General features: G+C 41.4%; 1 protein-coding gene across 2 annotated transcripts in view; it reads left to right on the forward strand.

Moving 5' to 3' along the window:
• Positions 1-20494, forward strand: part of ash1l (ash1 (absent, small, or homeotic)-like (Drosophila)) — a 208409-nt gene that overhangs the window by 85460 nt on the left and 102455 nt on the right. For both annotated transcript variants that reach the window (XM_048620459.1, XM_048620460.1), the window contains exon 3: positions 5829-9945. In XM_048620459.1, coding sequence (XP_048476416.1) covers positions 5829-9945 — 4117 coding nt within the window. The remainder of the gene's footprint in view (positions 1-5828; positions 9946-20494) is intronic.

The raw sequence follows: 20494 nt of genomic DNA on the forward strand, positions 1-20494 counted from the left end.
ATTCACACTCTTATAAACTTCTACTAGGTCACACCTCAACCACCTGCATATCAACGAAAACAAACCCAGTCTATCCATCCTTTCTTCATAACAGAACAATAATCTGCTTTTCATAAATTTAGGAAAATTACACTTCCTCACTTCTAGTAATGATATATTTATATTACAGTGATTGATTCAGACTAAAGATGACCTCGCTGGGCTTATTCTAATAGCTGCTTGGATACAATTTGTGCTTAACAGTATAAAATTGTGTACACAATTGTGAATTGAAATGAATACAGATACTAGACTCAGGGTAGGCCAGTGACTGTGTATCCTCCGCTGTGAACCAGTTAATGGATTTCAAGGTTAGCTTGAATTTACTCCAGTTTCCACATACAGGAACGTTTTAGGCAACTTATTTAAAACAGGCCATTTGCCTGTGGTCACTGGAATATATTTTCAGTTAGTGTACCAATAGTTTAAAGTGTGCCTGGCAAATTTGCATTTTTGAATTGCTGATCCTCTGTCCTGTGGTTCTGCTAACTTTATGTTTGAGCTCCTCAGATTGTATTAGGTTTCTCTGCCAACCTGATGTGAATCTTTGCTTCCTGGGTCTGATTTAAAGTGAAGTAGTTACTTTGAATGGAAAAACTACTTGCTCGTCATTCTGTGTGATTAGACAATTTGTGATTACTCAGCTGTGAATTCACAAGATGGGCATGTTCAATTGTACCGCCATACACCTGTAAAGATGCTGAATAGACTATGTTCTGACTTTACGGATGTTTTGGTAGAGAGAAAGAGTTACTGTTCGTAGGAATTTATTACCGGTTCAATTCTAATCTGTTCGTTCATCTGGAGCAGGGCTTCCCAAAGCAAGGGCCGCAACTCAGGTGGGGAGGTGAGCTGAAATTTTGGGCTCCTGAGCCATGAGGTAGTAATAGCATATCATGGAGTTCTAACAAAGTTGTAACAATTATGTTCTCACTCTATGTTCTCATCGAGGAGTGGCAACAATTTTCAAGCCTCTGTGTTGTGAAAAAACGTTTTTAGGCCATGTTGATCTACAGCAAGACTGTATCTCTCACACCTTAAGTATTCCTGTGACCTTAGGGTCACCCTGAGAAGAAAGTGAGTATGAATCCCATACTCAATGACCACGAATATTCTCTAACTCTCTTTGCCTCCACCTTTCTCATTTCCAGCACCGTCTTGTTTTATATAATCTTCCTGTTTGGAGGTATTATTACACACCTGTGGAGCAGGTGAAATTGAACCTGGGCGCTCAGTCCAGTGGTAGGGATACTACCGCTGTCCACCAGAGGGCCGTTCTGGCACCTTGTTAGGAGCTTTTAAACTAATGTTCACCTATAAAAAGTAAACACTTTTTTAAGTTCTCCCCATTATCAAAATGCCACGTCCCTGTTAGCATCTTGGACCATTTATCACTGCTTCTCTCTTCTACTGAATCCTAAAAACAAAAATTCTACCTACTCCCAACTCCTTCAGTTGCCTTACTGCCCTACCCTTGACAAAGTCTTTGCTACCAGGTGAATAGCTGTTTTTGTGCAAGCCGTTTTTCCCTTCCTATCAACATGGTGTTGAACCTCTGTGACTCTTATGATTTTCCTCAGAAACACAGTCTTTCCAAAGATCATTCCAAACTCTCACCTCCTTTACCCTCTGATATTCTTGAACATTTGTGCCCTGTACTGAAGAAAGGATTTATAAAAGGGTCAAAATAACTTATTTTGGTGCTCCATATTCCTCTATTAACAAACCCCAAGAGACATTTTAAAGAAAACATTTTCTCAACTTATCCTACCACCCACAACCCCACAAAAAGTTACTTTATTCCTGTACCACCTTTGAAAACATTCCAGTTCATTTATGTTGTCTGTCTTCCTTCATCCTATTGAAATATGGCCGTACACTCCTCCACAATAAATTTCAGCTGATCTCTATTCATTTCAGCAGCTTAGTCCTCCTGTTACTGTCATCCTGTTACTATCCTCCTGTTACTTTTTTGAAAACCATGAAATGAAGTCCTGTATTTCAAAGTCCAAATCGTATTACTTATGCTGGTGCAGACTGGCCCTAATCTCAACTCCTGGGAATCGCTACTATATATGTTCTACCAGGCAGAAAAACAGTAGTCGACTGCTATTCTCTACTTTTGGTCACTTATCCAATTTTGGACCCACACTGCCTTTTGTTTATTTAATCTCATGGCTTTAAATTTGCTAACAGATCTCTTATTTCACATGTCAGATGCCTGTTGAAAATTTCTGAAGGATTATTATGTTGGACTCGAAACATTAACTGTTTTTCTCCCCACAGATGTTGCCAAACCTGAGTTTCTCCAGCACTTTTTTGTTTCAGATTCTACAATATTTTGCTTTATATTATTCCTGGTTTTTTTGAAATTACTTTTTGCATTTTATTTTGCTTTCCTGTTGCTTCATCCAAGAACAATCAAGTTAGTCTTTAAAAACGTTTTAAAACACTTGCAGTCTTGTTCAAAATCACCAATCTCAATTTTTTCCTTGACTGTTGCATTTTGTTTGACACAATTGAGCACACTATCCTCCCCCTTTCAACAAGTACTTGCCGGTTGATAAGAGGGAATCAAAAATTAGAAGGGGAACATTGTGTAGATAGAATTGAAGCAAATGAGAGAGGTAGGCTCTCGGCAAGATGAGAGATGGAGGAAATGGGCCCGAGAGCGTAAAAGGTCATACTCCTCTGATGCTGCTTGGCCTGCTGTGTTCATCCAGCTCTACACCTTGTCTCTCTCTTTTGGTACTGTGTGTGTTTTATGGGGCTTACTGTTATTACATTATCATGCGTGACCTGTTTATGGTTTCTGGAATGTGTATCTGGCCTGCCATTCAGAATGTAAGCACCTAAGCGGCTGTAGCAATGAAGCGAGCCTGGAAACCTTGACTGCTTGTGTTGAAGCTCTAAAGAAGCCTCTTCCTCTGCCTCTCGAACCGCTGCTCTGTTTAGCACCACCTCACCCAGTATGCCCCAATGTCAATTGAAACAGTAAAATTTAAACTTGGATCCCACTAATCCTGTCTTCAGTTTCACCCTGAGATAGTAGGAACTGCAGATGCTGGAGAATCACCTTGTTGTTTCAGTTTCACCCTTTCAGTTCTTTTAAAACAAAACTTTTCGGATACTGCCCAAAGTAAGAACTGTTTTTATTTATAGCTTTGATATTTTGAAAATTAAGCTTTTAGGCTGACCAATGAAACTGATTCGTTATCGGGTAAAATTGGGAATTCTGAAATTACACAGCAAATTGTTGAGCACCTGGAAAGGGTGGGGGGAGGGGGAGTGGAATTACAAAAGTTGTCATCGCAAATAGTAAGAGTTCTGATGGTAATTAGCAAAACATTGACTTCCATTAATGTAGAATGGTGAACAGAAACACCAGCCAAGAGATGACATCCAGCCAAAAAAGGGATATCAGGAAGGATGAGATAAAGCTTGGGTTGAAAGGTACGCTTTATGGACAGTCTTAAAGGAGGTGGACAGATAGAGACAGATGAACTTAAGACCCAGGTAGCTGAAGATACAGCTGTCTAGATCTAGGGAGTCACTGTTTTAAAAATAAGAGGTTGCCCATTTAAGCAGAAATTTCATCTGAGTATCAGGAGTCTTTGGAACTCTCCTCCTCAAAAGGTCCTGGAAGTTGAGACTTTGAAAATTTTGAAGGCCGAAGTATATAGATTCTTGATAAGCTCGGGGCACATGGTTAGTGGAGTTGGTGGGAACGTGAAACCGTCAAATCAGCCGTGATCTTGTGGAATGGGGAAACCTGCTTGGGGAATTGAGTAGTCCACTTCTCCTAGTTTGCTTAATATGGGATAAGGGCAAAGGGCGTAAGGGGCTGTATTAGAGAATAAAGGTGGAGGAACATAGAAGTTGTAAGTGTAGAGGAAATGTGGAATGATTTGAATGTAAATAAAGTATGAGGTGACATTTTTTCCCCTGTTACTCTTTCTGGGAAGGTGCTTAGCTCCAGGACTGTTCTGTTTGTTTTTGTATACAAGCAGAGAGAGATTTTTGTCTGCATGGTAACCTTTGGGCTAAATTGAAATTCTGCAATAGTAATTACTAGACAGATGATTCTGCGTGGAACTCATTGACTCTCTAATCTATGCTATCAATTACTAGACAAATCCTTTAAAAACATCTACTATTCAGTCATGGATCTCCCAGCTTAGAAAATCTTTCTCTTCTGAATTGGCTAGGATAGGCTAAGATCACATAACCACAAAGTTGTGAAGCAAGCATTTTAGCTTTGTACGACCACTCGGGTTTGGAATCAAAGCTATGACGATGAAAACTGATAGCCGAACATAGCAATACTGAGTATGTGAAATGCTCCCTGGTGTAGAAAGATCATTTCAGTTGTGTGAATTGAAGATGTACCTGCCACAGACATCTGTCTTTTTTTAATCAGCCAGTTGCTGCCGACATCATGGGCTTTAAGCTATTCTTGCAATATGACAGTCTCGTTCAGAAAATGTTTCTACTTTTTTATCTTCAATATTTTGGCCTGTGTGGAATATCATGTATGTTGTGCTGTGGCACAGAGCTATTCTTTTGCTGAGCAGCCTCGATAAAGCACGTGTTTGGTAGAGATTTATGTATATTCTTCACCTCATAATGAAGTGCAGAGAAAATGAAATTGGATTCACAGGACTGCAAAATTTGAAATATGATTGTACACCGCGAAGGTTACAGAGATGGGGACAGATAAGGCCATTAATGCATTTGTGTGAGAGGTTGGAATTGAAAGCATTGAGAAATGAAGAGGGAGCTAACGCAGATCAGATGAGCAGGAGTCGATGTGGGATAGGAAACAGGCAACACAGGTCAGGGTGAGCTGATGTTTACTGGTTTTGAAAAGGAATATCAACCAGGAGAACATTGGAATAAATTTAGTGGTGACACAGAAATGAATTAGCAGTAGTTTTGTTGAGGCAGTCTTTGTGATGGAGAGAGTGTAAGGTCACATGCTCAGCTCAATGTCAAACAGGATGCTGGAGGTTGTGAACTGTCTGGATCAATCTGAGTTATTGACTAGGAGGGGAATGGTACATCCATGAGGGGCAAAGACTGTAGCTTTGACCTTCTCAAATTAATCTTCACCTGACGAAGGAGCAGCACTGAAAGCTTGTGATTTCAAATAAACCTGTTGGACTATAACCTGGTGTCGAGTGACTTCTGACTTTGTCCATCCCAGCCCAACACCGGCACCGCCACAACAAATTAATCTTATTTTTTTTTCATGCTGGCTTCACTGTTCACTATTTACTTTTTCTGTTTTTGTACAAAATGGCAAAAAATACATCCAAGACCCAAGTTAGGATGAAATCAAATTCACCTCAAAGCCCAGTAATCAAGATTCAGATTTAAAAGTTTCATTTAGTATCTCCATCCAGTATTGTCAACAATAATTGCCTTTACAGCATTTCTAATGTTAAGGTCCTTTTTTTTTAAATCATTTAAATTTTAATATATATTGACCAGCATTGCTTTGGTTCCACCTGCAGCCTGTTATGTCTTAGCTGTTATCCTTTTCCCATCCATCTTACAGACAGCACTGAGTGTTAACTCTTTGATCATTTATTTTTCAGGAATTTTACTGGCATAACTTCAAAATTAGCTTTTATTTTTCAAAATGAGCAATATTAGTTGGGAATACTGAATAACTGTTGTTGTAATTTTTGAATATATTTTTATCAATGAACAGAAATGGTTTACTGTGCTTGAATCAGGTAAAGAACCTCATGTGACCATTTCTTTTCTTTCTACAATGTACACAGGGTTCCCTGAAGTTGCACAAGAAAAGTGAGGAAATGAAGACGGTTGAACCTTCTGTGGAGGAAAGTCGCTATCCACAAACAGGTGGTGATATGAGAAACCCCCTTCCTTTGAGTTTGGAACACTCTGAATGTAGTAAAGCTGCTGTGTGTAGCATGGGAAACATGCGAAATGCTGACACAAAAGAACAAGGACAAATGAATGGCGAAGCATCTTTGGTTGAGAAATCAGCAATGCTAAAAAGTACCTGTCCTGCATCAAAGTCTTCCAGAACTAAGTTTAGGAAGCAAGGAGCTGGCAATGGGATGGTGATGAACAAAGATTTGGGTCAGCTGAAAGCTAGCCTTGCTGCTGCCAGCTCAGTTAAGGAGCACTTGAGCACTCCAAACTATGTAGATTACAAGGGTGTGAATTTAACTGAGCAGGAGGCTCCACAGTGTACAAAGGACATTGTCCACAGTAAAACTTGTGGCAAGACTGTTTTAATGCAAATAAATAAGGACTCCACTCTAGAGAAAGCATTGGTAAGGCAAGACTCTCCAGGGCACGATACAGCGTTGTGTAGTGAAGGAATCTCACCCCGGACTGATAGGCCGCTACACTCAGAAAAGGCAGAGCACATGATCCCGAAACTAGATAAACAACCTGCAATAAATTGCACTTCAACAGACCATAGAACTGCAGCTAGCACGGACATCTACGGGCGGAGGTCCACCAATTGTGCAGGGGTGGAAGGGACCCCCTCTGCACCTTCACCAGCAGGGCCTGCAGCTTCATTAAACAAGAGTACTGTGTTTCCTTCTCCTCAGTTAGAAACTGACCCAATCTTGGTCATTTCGGATTCGGACAGCAAACCAACAACCGAAAGTCAGCCAGTGCCGAGCAGCCTTCCCCCCCACTTTGGTTTCAAGGTCCACGCTCACAGTTTCAGTGCAGAATCTGTGACAGTTGAACGCGCAAGTGAAAGTGGATTGCAGCCTCCACGTTTGGATAGCATGAAGACTTTCACTCAACTAACTGGGGGAAGTGGTGAATTGGGATCTTTGCCAGTGCCTAAAACTGACTGTTCAGGTTCTGCTGGGAGTACTGTGGCTAGCTTCAAAAGCATCCTGAATAACAAATCCTCATTCAAGCCAAGCACACTGAGAGTGGCACACCAACAGCTGCAAAGGACGTACCAAAACTGTCCGGTCTCTAATTCCACTCTCCAGCTTAAACCTGTAAACAAAAGGAAAGGCAAGAGACCAAGAATGAAAGTGGTTACAAGTAGCAGCAGTACTGTTGCTCCTTTTGGTGAATGTTTGCCTTCATCCATAGTCTCATCCGGGCTATTGAAAACTGCACCATTTCGAACAGAACAAAAAATGCTTAGTGACCAGGTTCAAATGATCAGAAACACAGGATTTTCACCAGTTTTAACTGAAACGAAAATCGTTAAGCCCCGACTGCCAAAGTTAACTAAGGCTTGCATTTCACCACCATTACCCCAGAAAACTGAGAGTGGGAGACATTTTATATCACTGCAAGCTCATCACGACGAGAGAGTCTCTAAAAATGGTTCTCAAGACTCCCAGTCATTAAGTGGTAATTTAAATGTTCATAAATCAAAAAGAAGCAGAGCCAAACCTGACCCTATGCCACAACTTGAAGAGCCTCCACATAGGACTTTAAAGATTCCTGCTTCCAAAGTATTTTCTGTGATGTCAAAGACGAAGGAATTTATTAGGGAGAAAGAACCTCCTATCCTTCAACCAGAAACTGAAATTGTACCCAGTCCAAATTTTGAGGACTCTCTTCCAGGAAAACGGAGGCGGGGAAGGCCTAAAAAGCAGCTGATGTCCACAGCCAAAGCTGTAGTGCCAACCACACTGCTTTCCACACCGTTAACTGTCCCAGATAGTTTGGAGACTGAATCAGAGGTTGCACAACACAGAGGGCTTGACACAAGTGAGGTAAAGAATAAGCCAGCAGAGCACGTGCAGAAAATTACCTCTGGTGATGGCGTTGAACTGGGGAGTGAAACAGATTCCAAATCTACCAACAAAGGGAAGAGGCAATTGATGAAAACACTTTTAGACAAGAAATTTATCAAAAAGATCAACAAAATGAAAACATTGAAAAGGAAAAAGCTTCTGAACCAGATCCTTTTGAGTGCAAATGGATCTAATAATAAAGGGAAAGTGCAATCGAAACTCAATAATACCGTCTCAACTCTCACTGCCACATTTGGCTCCAAGTTGGGCCAACAAATTAATGTTAGTAAAAAAGGAACTATTTACATAGGCAAGAAAAGGGGTCGAAAACCCAAAATCTCATTAGATGGTCCATTCCTAAGTAGCTCATTGTCTATTGATAATAAGATGACATTGCCAACATCCACTACAACACTAGGGCAAGTACTGCCAAACTTCACGCAGTCAGCAGTTGCAAACGTTCCTGATGTCCTGCCTTCACCAACTTATTCCCAGTCGTCAGGAGTGAGTGGAAGTCAGAGTCCTGTCAGCAGTGATGCTGGGTTTATTGAACCAACCCCAGTGCCAAACCTGCATGGAAGTAAAGGGAATGTGGTGCAGACACTCGCGATGCGGAAAGCTTCCAAAGGACGCAGGAAGCTTTCACCTCCAACGTTGCTGCCAAACTCCCCGTCTCATTTATGTGAACTGACATCACTGAAGGAGGCCACCCCTTCACCCATCAGTGAGTCACATAGTGAGGAGACCATTCCAAGTGACAGTGGCATTGGCACAGACAACAACAGCACATCAGATAGGGCTGAGAAGTTCTGTGGACCGAGGAAACGGAGGTATTCCTTTGATCATGTCTCTGTAATGCCTCCTGAGAGTGCAGCTGTTTTAACTGGGCTGAAAGAGAAACATAAACACAAATGCAAACGTAGAACGCACGATTATCTTAGCTATGACAAGATGAAGCGGCAGAAAAGGAAACGGAAAAAGAAGTATTTGCAGCTGCGGAGCAAAGAAGATCCCAATTTTCTAGCTGAACTGGAGGAACTAATAACCAGCTGGAGTGAATTGAGAATAACTCATAGAAGTCATCATTATATTCCAAGGGACATCCTTCCTTCCATCTTCCGAATCAACTTTGGCAGTTTTTACACCCATCCACCTTTCCCCTTTGACCCTATGCACTATGTCCGAAAGCCCGAACTGAAGAAGAAGAGGGGAAGACCTCCAAAAATGCGAGATGCGATGGCTGAAGTCCCTTTTGTCCATGGCCTGGGTTTTCCTCTTGCAAATGGTGGCTTCTTTCCTTCTTATAGTATGCCTTACTCTCCAACCCCAGTTTCAGCAGGCCCTCTGGGGTTAGGTTATTATGCTCGGTATCCTCCAACACTATATCCACCACCCCCTCCTCCACCCCCCTCCCTGAGCAGTACAATGCCACCTCCCTCGTATATGCATACTGGTCACTTGCTTCTGAACCCCAACAAGTACCACAAAAAGAAACACAGACTTCTGAGACCAGAGGCTTTCTTAGCTGGCAGTCGGACCTCTCTCCTGTCCATGGGCACTTATGCCAGCATTCCAGCAGAAATGGCTTATAGTTGGATGCATGAACATAAACATAAGCATCGACACAAGCATCGGGAGCATCGGTCCTCTGAACAGACTGCGCCATCTGTGGATGGTTTAACAGTTAATCCTTCATTGTTACGACGGTATACATACGGGAAGGAAGCCACGTCAGAAAGACATAAACACAAAGACAAGCACAGGTGCCATATGCCATACTCCCATATGAGCTCATCAAAAGGCTTACTAAGTAGAGGGGATCAGTGGGCCCGAAGGGACTCAACAGAGCATGGTTCCATATCTGTAGGATTGCAGACTCCTCTCCAAATAGACTGTACAGATGGGTCAGTTGGTTCGTGTTCAGAGCGGTACATGCCCAGCTCAGAATCAAACATCAGTGAAGAACATACGAATCTGTTTACAAGTGTAATAGGAAGCTACAAGCCAAGCAAACTGTCTAATGGTATGGGGCGAAAGAAGCAGTCTGACAGTCCTGAACTTAATGTCTCAGAGGATGGCGTGCCGAACAGGTTAATAAGGAGGGACAGGCCACCTTCCAGTGAAAGAACTTCTCAGACACCACCAGGTAGGACTACATAGCATTATAGAATCATAGAATCCTACAGTGTAGAAGCAGGCTGTTCAGCCCATCGAGCCTGCACCAACCATTCAAAGTTCATCGCATCCAGATCCCCAACCCCTTTTTATTCCTGTAATCCTGTATTTCACATGGCTAATCCACCTAGCCTGCACATCTCTGGAGACTAGGGGCAATTTAGCATGACCAGTCTACCCTAACCTGCACATCTTTAGACTGTGGGAGGAAATTGTAGCACCCAGAGGAAACCCACACAGACGTGCAGGCAGACCGTGCAAACTCCACACAGTCACCTGAGGCCTCAATCCAACGCGGGTCCCTGCTGCTGTGAGGCAGCAGTGCTAACTACTGAGCCACTGTGCTGCCCCACGGAAAAAAGTCTTGAGGGGGAAGAAATGGCCTTTGGCGGAATTTAGTATTATGCCATCTGTACTGCCCTCAGAACTGATTTTCTTTGAGCTTAATTACATGCCATTCATACCCTGACGGTTTGCCTTCATATTTCATGTTGGACCCAGTAGAATCTGGTAATTTTGAGATTGACATGCGGTGCTGTTCTGGCGATCTGACATTGGCACATGGCGCCTTTATGGTGTGATGCATACAAGTATATTTCTCTACTCAGTCAGCACTGATGTAGAGATCACCCTCAATTGCATGCATCATGTTGAAGAGAATATCCTGAAGGAAGTGTTGAGCATGTGCATAATATTGATGCATGACCATTCCTTTTAGAATTGTACTTGATAAAAGAAGTGCTTAGGATTAATTAAAATAACTTGTAAACTACAAGGTTCTATTCAAATAATATTAGATTAACGTTTCTCATTAAAAATATATACTGATGGCAGCTGACCTTGTATAATTTATTTTATCAGAAATCAGGTAATAAAGCAAGAAATGTGAGAATGATATTGAGGATTAATGTGTTAAGTTTTCAGGACATCTTGCGTAAGGTTGGCTTGTAGTACTTTGCAATTAGAAAATTGAAGGGTGATGTGATTGAGTGTTTAAAATGTTCCAAGGTAAATATGGGAAAATCTATTTCCTTCAGTTGGGGAGTTCAGAGCAAGAAGTCGTAAACTCAATAATAGAACCAGATTGTTGACATGGTAGTTACTCGGATGAGGATAGCAGAAATCTAGTCGTCTTTTTCTCTGTGAGGTAAGATTGATTTGACTGGGCCAATATTACATGGAGTGTAGAAGAATGGAAGGTGGTCTAATTGACACAGATGCAAAGGTTTTTATCAACATTTATTCTGTACATAAAGTTTCCCTGGTCAAGGAATCTAGAATGATGTCACAATCTTAGAATAAGAGCTCAATCGTTCGGATTCAGACAAGAAATTTCTTCTGTTACAGGGTTGTGAATGTTAGGAATTTTCTGCATTTTGACAAGCTAGATAGGTTTTTGATTACTAAGGGAATTGGGGGACTTGGAGCTAATATAGGAAGATGGAGTTCAAGGAAATCATCAGCAATGATCCTGTTGACTTGGGGTGGGGAGGCCTCCTGGTACACCTGTTTTATATCATCACTCTTAGGTGCTGGCACAATGAAGTTGTCAAGACTTCACTGTCACTGAAATTTTGTAGGCAAGCATATGGGAGGAAGAAGAGGGGATTGAGGTACATGTCAACCATGCTCCAGTTGAATGGTGGTACAGACTCAGGGCTAAGTGGCCTTCCCCTGCTGCTGTGTCCTATGGTCCTATTATCGGTTCAGTATAATTTAAATTATTAAGTGTATTAATAAGTGCATTGTCATTTTCCCATAAGTTATTCTTTTGTGAATTAGGTCACATACATTGTATTCGATTTTTCGTATTATCCAGTCTTTTATCCAACGCCCTTTATGACTGGATTTTCACATCAATGTCTTAGTCAGCTTTGTCATTTTCCCTTAACACTGCAAGGGATTATCAGGAAGTGAATTGCAATTTCCTATTGATTTGAATTTGAAATTTAATCATGTGGTCAGTGAATATTATTGTTTGTATGATCTGCCAGAGTCACTAGGAGCTATTTTACAGAATTACTTTAACTTCTTTGAGAGGCTGCAGTGGGTTTTAACTGTATAAACTTATATTAAACATATTTATTATTTATTACATTTATTATATTCCCTATCTTTAAGAACCATTATGTTCCCATGCATTCATTTGAATCAATGTGACTAAATTTGAGATCATGGGTAAGAGTTCACTCTGTGGTAAGATCATTTTCCTAAAATGTTCCCAAACTGTCCCCGTGGTAGTTGAAAATGACGCAGTATTTGTTTCATGTTTGGTATTATTTCAAAGCAGTGCAGTACATTGGCTCAACAGAACAGTTCTGTGGTACCATGTTAACATTAAATAGGAATAGTTTGAGTTGTGCTCATTCTGGAGCAGCTGCTGTACTTTGTATTTATGTCTGCAATACCCCTGCTAATGAGACCTCATTGGAGGCAAGCTACCTGACCAATCGAGCAGGGGAAGGCAAATCAACTCAAGACTTGGATAATAGGTTAGTTAGATGACAGAGGTAGTAGTGGTTACAAGTCTCCTGTCTACGGTGCAGAAATTAGACATACAACTCCAGCAAAATACTAGTTGCTGAACCATCTGAAGAAAAATTTGCTTAAATCCCACACCTCAACTCAATAGTGAGAGCCTGTATCAATGTTAGTTCACTAGGCCTGCTCAGTTCTTTGCTTATTTTCCCATTGCCCACATCGTCACCTTTGAGGCATCACTCTTTTAATTACAGCACATTGAAGCTATTCTCCTGTTGATTTTCTGATACGCACATGCCTGTAGATGTTCTGTATGTGGCAGTAATGATTGACCAGCTTTCTATGGGGTGGGGCCTGAGAGCTTGATTATTACCAAAAGGTTAATTCAGTAGGCATTTCTTGGAAGAAAAATACTGAATAACGTTTGGGTGAAAGCATGGAGCTTAGGTGAATCTATTAGAGGGTACAAGCAGAGGTGACAATAAAGTCTAAAACTAAAAAGCTTCTCAATTTAACAATCCTTTCCTAATTTACACCTGTTCATGCTCTTTAAGGTGATGTGTGAAGCTTTTAAATTCTGAGTGCAAGGTGTAGCAAACAGCCTATATACTTAGCAACTATTTGGTAGATGTACCAACATGAAGGTCGTAATCTGAGTTTTTTCACTTAATGAAGTCACCTGAACCTGCAAACAAAATTGTAACCTTATTTCTCATTGTGCCACTATGCTTCTAAAGTAGTTATTGGAAGATACAGATTTGGAGGTTATTTTGATGTCAAGGAATGTACTGTCATGTGATTTAAAAGGTTTTTCAATAGGTTTTATGAATATTATGCAATGGCTGGTATCTATCAAATGTGTTTCTCAAAGGTGAGGTGGTTTGGGTGTTATAGGAAGATTAGGTATAATTCGATGTGAATCTGTGTGCAAGATTTCATTCCAAAAGAAGGCAATTCAAAACATTTTTGCATCACTCCTTCCTGATGAATGTTGGATCCTTGGAGGTTTTGATTGTAGCCTTGAACAGCTCCATTGAATTTTCTGGGAGTTGATGCCTTCAAATGACCTGGAAAACTATCTGGAGGTGGTCATTGAGGTGGGGGTATGTTGGGGAGGGTGTTATGTAGAATTATAGAATCTTGGAATCGTTTATAGTACAAAAGAAAGTTGTTCAGCCCACTGAGTCCTTGCCACACTGTACTCCTTAGTGAATTTGTCATGTTGAGTGATTTCAGCTCATTGTCACATACAAGGTCTTTCCTTAACATGGTTTCTAGCATTAAAGTAGGTGGAGCTTCTTCCACGGATCATACAAATATGCGAATGAGCAGGAGTAATTCATTCAGTCCCTTGAGTATATTCTACCATTCAGTAAGATCATGGCTGATCTGCTATAATGAGAGGAAGTGATTAAAGCTGAGCTTTTGAATTCTGCTTTTCACAGGTTCAATTTTCCAGCTGTAGACTTTTGGGAGCTTTCATCATTGTACGTGCGCTTGCTCCATTCGTGTGAAAGAACGTGACAATCTCCTGCAGCCTAGCTGCTGTAAAGTTGGGCTAATCATTTACTATGGAAATAGTTATCATATTTAACTGTTGACTAAACAGGAAATGAGCCATTGACCTGCAGAAGAAAAGAAGGCAGTCACCCATTCAGATGGGACTCATTAGAAAGGTTGCAGAGAAGTCTGTTTCTTTGGCGCTGAAAAGACACATTGAAGAGGATGAGGTACTGGTAAAAGGAGTAGCACTTAGCTTCCCTACCACCTACCGAATCAAAACCTAGCATCAGAGGATAGTCATGTGAAGAGGACATGAGTATTAGCTTAATGTCAGGAAACAGTTCTATGATATGAATGTAGATTTTAGGCAGAAACCACCTGTCTGGATGTGTGAACTAGAAACCAAAGGGGCCTGCTAAAATGCTCTGGGCATGCAAGTTCAAATCATATATTGGTAGCTGGTGGAATTTAAAATTGAGTTAATAAAATTGAAAACTAGTCTCAGCAGTGGTGATGGTGAATTGTTAGCAATTACTGTAAAAACCCACCTAGTTCACATATGTCTTTTTAGGGAATGAAATCAGCTATCTTTGCCTGATCTGGTCTGTATGTGACAGTAGTGTGGTTGATTCTTAAATGTCCTCTGAAATGGGTCATCAAGCCACTCAGTTCAAGGCATTTTGGATGGGCAACAAATGCTGACCCTGCAGTGACAGCCAGATCCTGTGAAAGAATATAAAAAATTCCGTGAATGCCTTTGTGCTTTTGGTCCTCTTGATTTCCGTGGGGCTTTGACCAGTAACCAGCTGAGTAATAGCTGGTAATTTAACAAAAGGATAAGCTTGGCAGATGATTTATTGCATCTGTTGTGTAGAAGGCTGCATAATTTCTCCAGGAGGACACTTCTGAAATGATACCTCAATATGCATATTTGGTATTAGCCAGAGTTTGTAAATTGTTGATCATCTTAACACTCAAAAGTCCCTTTACTGAAAGGGCCAAATACTAAATTATTTCTGGTTTCTTTTGCACTTGCTGCCTCATCTTCTGTCCTTTCCCTTGGAAAACTTCATAATCATGTCATGATCATGCTCTTACTCAATTTCAGAGTATAGCAGCTCTGAATCATAATGGTTGCATTATGTCTGTATCACAGGCAATGTGCTGTTGATTGAATGGACGCTTTTGACTATCCTTTTGCCTGTACTGGTGCCATGGATCACATAGCGAACCTTGGGGAACAGCATCGATATTGTTGCTGGACTTTCAGCAGCTGGAACTGGATAAACTTTGTAGAACAATATTATTAGTTATGTCTTGAGTGCGGGTAGACCTTCTCTGCTGGCTATTGCTTGCTAAATCACTGCTGCAAAGTGGTTGAAACAATACAGCAGTGACTTTCATGGCCAAAGCAGAGTGGTTCTAGTCACAAAGACCCTTCCAGTCTTCTACTACTATTTGACACTGTTCAGTATAATCGTTTCCCTAGATGCTGCTGCTTGGTTTCCAGCATGATGCCCTAGCCATGCTATTCCCTAAAGAGGACCTGCTGGGTGTCCTGCAGCTTTGTCTTTGTGCCTCCCATTTATCCTTGTTATCTGTTAAAAAAGCTGGGAAAACACACTGTCAAGTGAAAGATTTTCAGAGCTTCCAGTTGCTCTGCCTGAACATTAGCTGTTGCTTTGATAGACAAGATGGAACTTCTCTCCCTGACTTGACCTGCCTACATGAGTAGGAGAGGCAACTACGTTGAAGGCATAAGTTTTCAGATGGGAGACATATATACATGTGAATGCAGATGAGTTTTACTGGGTTGAAAGTGTTTCCCCAGTATACTTTCTCCTTTTGCATAACTCTTGGATTTTTCCATGAGATGTAGGTTTCACCAGCAAGGCCAGCATTTAATGCCCATCCCGGTGTTGATCTGCCTTCATAAATCTCTCTAGTCGATGCTGCACTCAGTGTTGGTAGAGAGGAAGTGCCAGGGTTTTGACTGAATGACTAAAAAGGAACAACAATATATTTCCACTTAAAGAGCATGTGCAACTTGGAGGAAAAGATGGTAGAGATTGCAGGTTTGGAGATGCTGTCAAAGGAGTCTTTGTATGTATGTGCGGTGTACCTAATATGTGGTACCCACTGGTACCACTGGGTGATTGGATCAATTGGTTGATTTGGCCAGATGGTATTGAGCTAGTTGTGTTGGAACTGCACTCATCCAGACAAATGTTAGAATCCAACACATTCTTGACTTGTGCCTTTTATAGATGGGAGTCACAAGGTGAATTGCTTACCTCTGACCTGCTGTTGTAGCTAGAGTATTTTATATGTATTGCACTGTTAAGTCTCTTCAATGGTAAATAAAAACCCAAAGAACTGTGGATGCTGTAAATCAGGAACAAAAACAGTAGTTGCTGGAAAAGCTCAGCAGGTCTGGCAGCATCTGTGAAGAAAAAAAATCAGTTAACATTTTGGGTCCAGTGACCCTGCCACAGAACTCTGTGAGATGGTGCTGTTGGTGAAATTTGAATTAAATTGGGAAAGAAAAATCCAGAAATAATACCCTTGGCCCAATGTTAACTTTCAACCATTGTTGTGGTTATCCAGCAATGTTCTCATCCTATAAACAAACATTGAATGGATGTTTGTCTTTTTGACTATCTGATACAGTTTTCATCTACTGAAAAATGTCACTTGAATGAGCTCTGATTTGTTCAGGCCAATCCAAACACACAACTGTAATATTGTACAGCCTTTCGTGATGGCTTTACCTGCCGAATCATATCATATTTAATCATTGACTTATTTCAGTAAGCAACATGCCACTTGATTCTGACAGTAGTTGGCACAACTGAGGGTCGTCTTCGTTGTCAGTTGTTGGTCGCTAGTGTGAGGTGGCTACACGTTTCCTCTGCTGCTGTGGTCTGCCTGTTATCATTAGTCGGAGGTATCGTTAGAAACCGGAAGTCTGTTTACCCTGGGAACCTGGTGCTAAGTCCAGCTATGTTTGGTAGCAACTCATCAGTTCTGAAGGACGGTCACTGGACCCGAAATGTTAACTCTAAATTTTTCCTTCACAGATACTGCCAGACCTGCTGAGCTTTTCCAGCAACTTGCTTTTGTTCTGTTCAGTGGTGATGGACAGGATATTGATGACAGAGAATTTAACAATAATGTTGAATATAGTGGAGAGGTGATTAGGTTGCCTCTTATTTTTAGATTACCATTTCCTGGCACTTGAGTGATTCAAATGTTATTAGTATATTGCCCGTTGTATCTAGGGAGTTGCAAATGAAACTGCAAACTCTGCAAACCATCAATGAATTACTCCATTTAACGGGTGGTATTTTACCGAGGGTGATCAGTATTAACAATAGCGCATGCGGTGGTGTAGTGGTAATGTCACCAGACTGTAATCCAGAACCCTAGGCTGATGCTGTGGGAATATCTGTTCAGACTTTATACGAAGGGCATAGATAAGATTAATAGCCAAGGTCTTTTTCCCCCGGGGTGGCGGATCCAAAACTAGAGGGCGTAGGTTTAAGGTGAGAGTGGAAAAATTGGAACGGAATCTGAGGGGCAACGTTTTCACTCAGAGGGTGGTGCATTTATGGAATGAGCTGCCAGAGGAAGTGGTAGAGGCGAGTACAATCATAACATTTAAAAGACGTTTGGATGGGTACGTGGATAGGAAAGGTTTTAGAGGGATGTGGACCAAATGTAGGCAAATGGGACTAGAACAAAAACAAAGTTGCTGGAAAAGCTCAACAGGTCTGGCAGCATCTTTGAAGGAAAAACAGTTAATGTTTCGGATCCGGTGACCCTTCCACAGAAATGGGACTAGGTTTGTTTAGGATGAGTTGGGCTGAAGGGTCTTTTTCCATGTTGTGTGACTCTAAATTCCACCACAACAGCTAATGGAATTTAAATTCAATTAGTAAAAATTTTTGAATTAAAATCTGGCCTCCAGTGGAGGCTTAAAATCAGGTGGTTCACTGATACCATTTAGGAAAGGAAATATGCCATCCTTACTTGATCTGGTCTACACATGATTCTAGAACACTGAACTACCATCTGAGATCACCAAACAAGCCAATTGATTCAAGGAATGGGCAGTAAATGCTGGTCTTGCCAGCGAAGCTAACATTCCATTAAAGAATAAAGAAATAAAAACACACTGGGTCTAAAAAGTATTCTATTTCTTTTTAATGACATCACTCACTTTAATGCCAGTCACCTAATCATGGTAAAGGATTTTCTGCTTTTGAAGACTGTCATTAGCACTCAATGTCTGACAGTGTGACCACGCCAAGTGACAGTAAGAGAGGGAGGAAATATCACAGCCAGTTACCCCAGCTGCTATCACACATTTGAGAAGTTGCTTTCACAGCAACATTGGTCTGTCTCACTCATCTCTTTAGTGGAAATGTCTGAGAGGTGAGGGAGAATGAAAAAGAAGTTGGGAACAGTTGTAGCCTTGCTACAGACTACAGAAAACAAACAAATGAGACTAATTCTTTCCTTGTGTATATCAGCCAAACTTCCAACTGTGCTTGTAGCCCATCCTAATCTTGGAAAGAGTCATGCCGAAAGTATGATTATTCATTAAACGTTGGCAGTTTGTCCCTGTAATTATTTGCATGCTGAGACAGCTTGTGGCAATAGTGGGTTCAAATTATCAGAAACTTGCAGAACCACAGCTGACTCATTGTGGTCAAGAGAAATAACAAAAGCAGTCAGTTTGGCAATACGCACTTTAGTGGTGAGTGGTTAGGAAAAGCAAGGGGGTTCCTTTCACTTGCACAAAGACTTCGGTTGGGATTGCTCTCCAACTAGTGGAATGTGCATGGTTTTTCTGTTCCTATCCATGTCTTTTATTGGCTTACTTTCCTCTTCCTATTTCTTCCAGTCTGTGAAATTCCCATCAAATTGTTTTGGAACAGTTTAGTTTGTAGGTTCTCCAGACTGGAAAGTAAAATATATTTTTCATTTTAAGATCCTTAAAGCTTCCTCCTACTGTAAGGAATGAAGTTCATTGGGTCCAAGTAAGGAAATATCAACTTGCAAACCATATTGGAAGATTTTCTCCATTCTGGATATTTGTAACTGAGAAAATGCCTGGATTTATTGAAGACAATTTATCTGTCATTCAACTTTTAGAAGATTTCTTTTTAGAATATTCACTTGCGCACACTTGAGAGGTGCAAGATTGTGCTGGTCGTCCCCATGTGCATGCATTCTATGTGAGAGATGGTGTTGTTGATGAAATTTGAATTCAATTGGGAAAGAAAAATCCAGAAATAATACCCTTGGCCCAATGTTAACTTTCAACCATTGTCATAAAAACCCATCAGGTTCACTGATAACCTTTAGGGAAAGATATCTGCAATCTTTATCTCGTCTGGCTTAGACCCATATCACTGTGGTTCAGTCATAAATGCGCAATAAACACCAGGCTTAGCCAGCAGTGTTCTCATCCTATAAACAAACATTGAATTAATGTTTGTCTTTTTTACTATCTGATACAGTTTTCATCTGCTGCTGAAAAATATCACTTGAATGAGTTCTGATTTGTTGAGGCCAATCCAAGCACACAGCTATAATGTTGTACAGCCTTTGACGATGGCTTGATCTGCCAAATCATATATTTAATCATTGACTTATTTCAGTAAGCAACATGCCACTTGATTCTGACAGTAGTTGACACAACTGAGGGTTGTCTTAGTTGTCAGTTGGTGGTTAGTGTGAGGTGGCTACATATTTCCACTGTCTGCTGCTGCACTCTGCCTGTTATCATTAAGTAATTTGGAAACTGGAAGTTTCCTCTGGGAACCTGGTGCTAAAGTTCAGCTATGTCTGGTAACAACTCATCAGTGGAAACCTGTTGCATGGTGGTTCCAGAATTATCACTAATAACAAAACCAAGTAAGTTGATCTTGAATCAAAGATAGTAGGAACTGCAGATGCTGGAGAATCCGAGACAACAAGGTGCAGGGCTGGATGAACACAGCAGGCCAAGCAGCATCATAGGAGCAGAGAGGCTGACGTTTCGGGCCTAGACCCTTCATCAGAAAAGGGGGAGGGGAAGGGGGTTTTGAAATAAATAGGGAGAGAGTGGGAGGCGAATAGAAGAGGGATAGAGGAGAGGATAGGTGGAGAAGAAACAAACAGGTCGAAGAGGCGGGGATGGGGCCAGGAAAGGTGAGTGTTGGTAGGGAGTTAGGAAGGGGATAGGTCAGTCCAGGGAGGACGGACAGGTCAAGGGGGCGGGATGAGGTTGGTCGGTAGGAGATGGAGGTGCGGCTTGAGGTGGGAGGAGGGGATAGGTGGGAGGAAGAACAGGTTAGGGAGGCTGGGACGAGCTGGACTGGTTTTGGGATGCGGTGGGGGGAGGGGAGATTTTGAAACTTGTGAAATCCACATTGATACCATTGGGCTGCAGGGTTCCCAAGCGGAATAGGAGTTGCTGTTCCTGCAACCTTCGGGTGGCATCGTTGTGGCACTGCAGGAGGCCCAGGATGGACATGTCGTCTGAG

The sequence above is a fragment of the Rhincodon typus genome, chromosome 46 (genome assembly GCF_021869965.1).
Source record: "Rhincodon typus isolate 14 chromosome 46, sRhiTyp1.1, whole genome shotgun sequence".
In the NCBI taxonomy this organism is placed as follows: Eukaryota; Metazoa; Chordata; class Chondrichthyes; order Orectolobiformes; family Rhincodontidae; genus Rhincodon; species Rhincodon typus.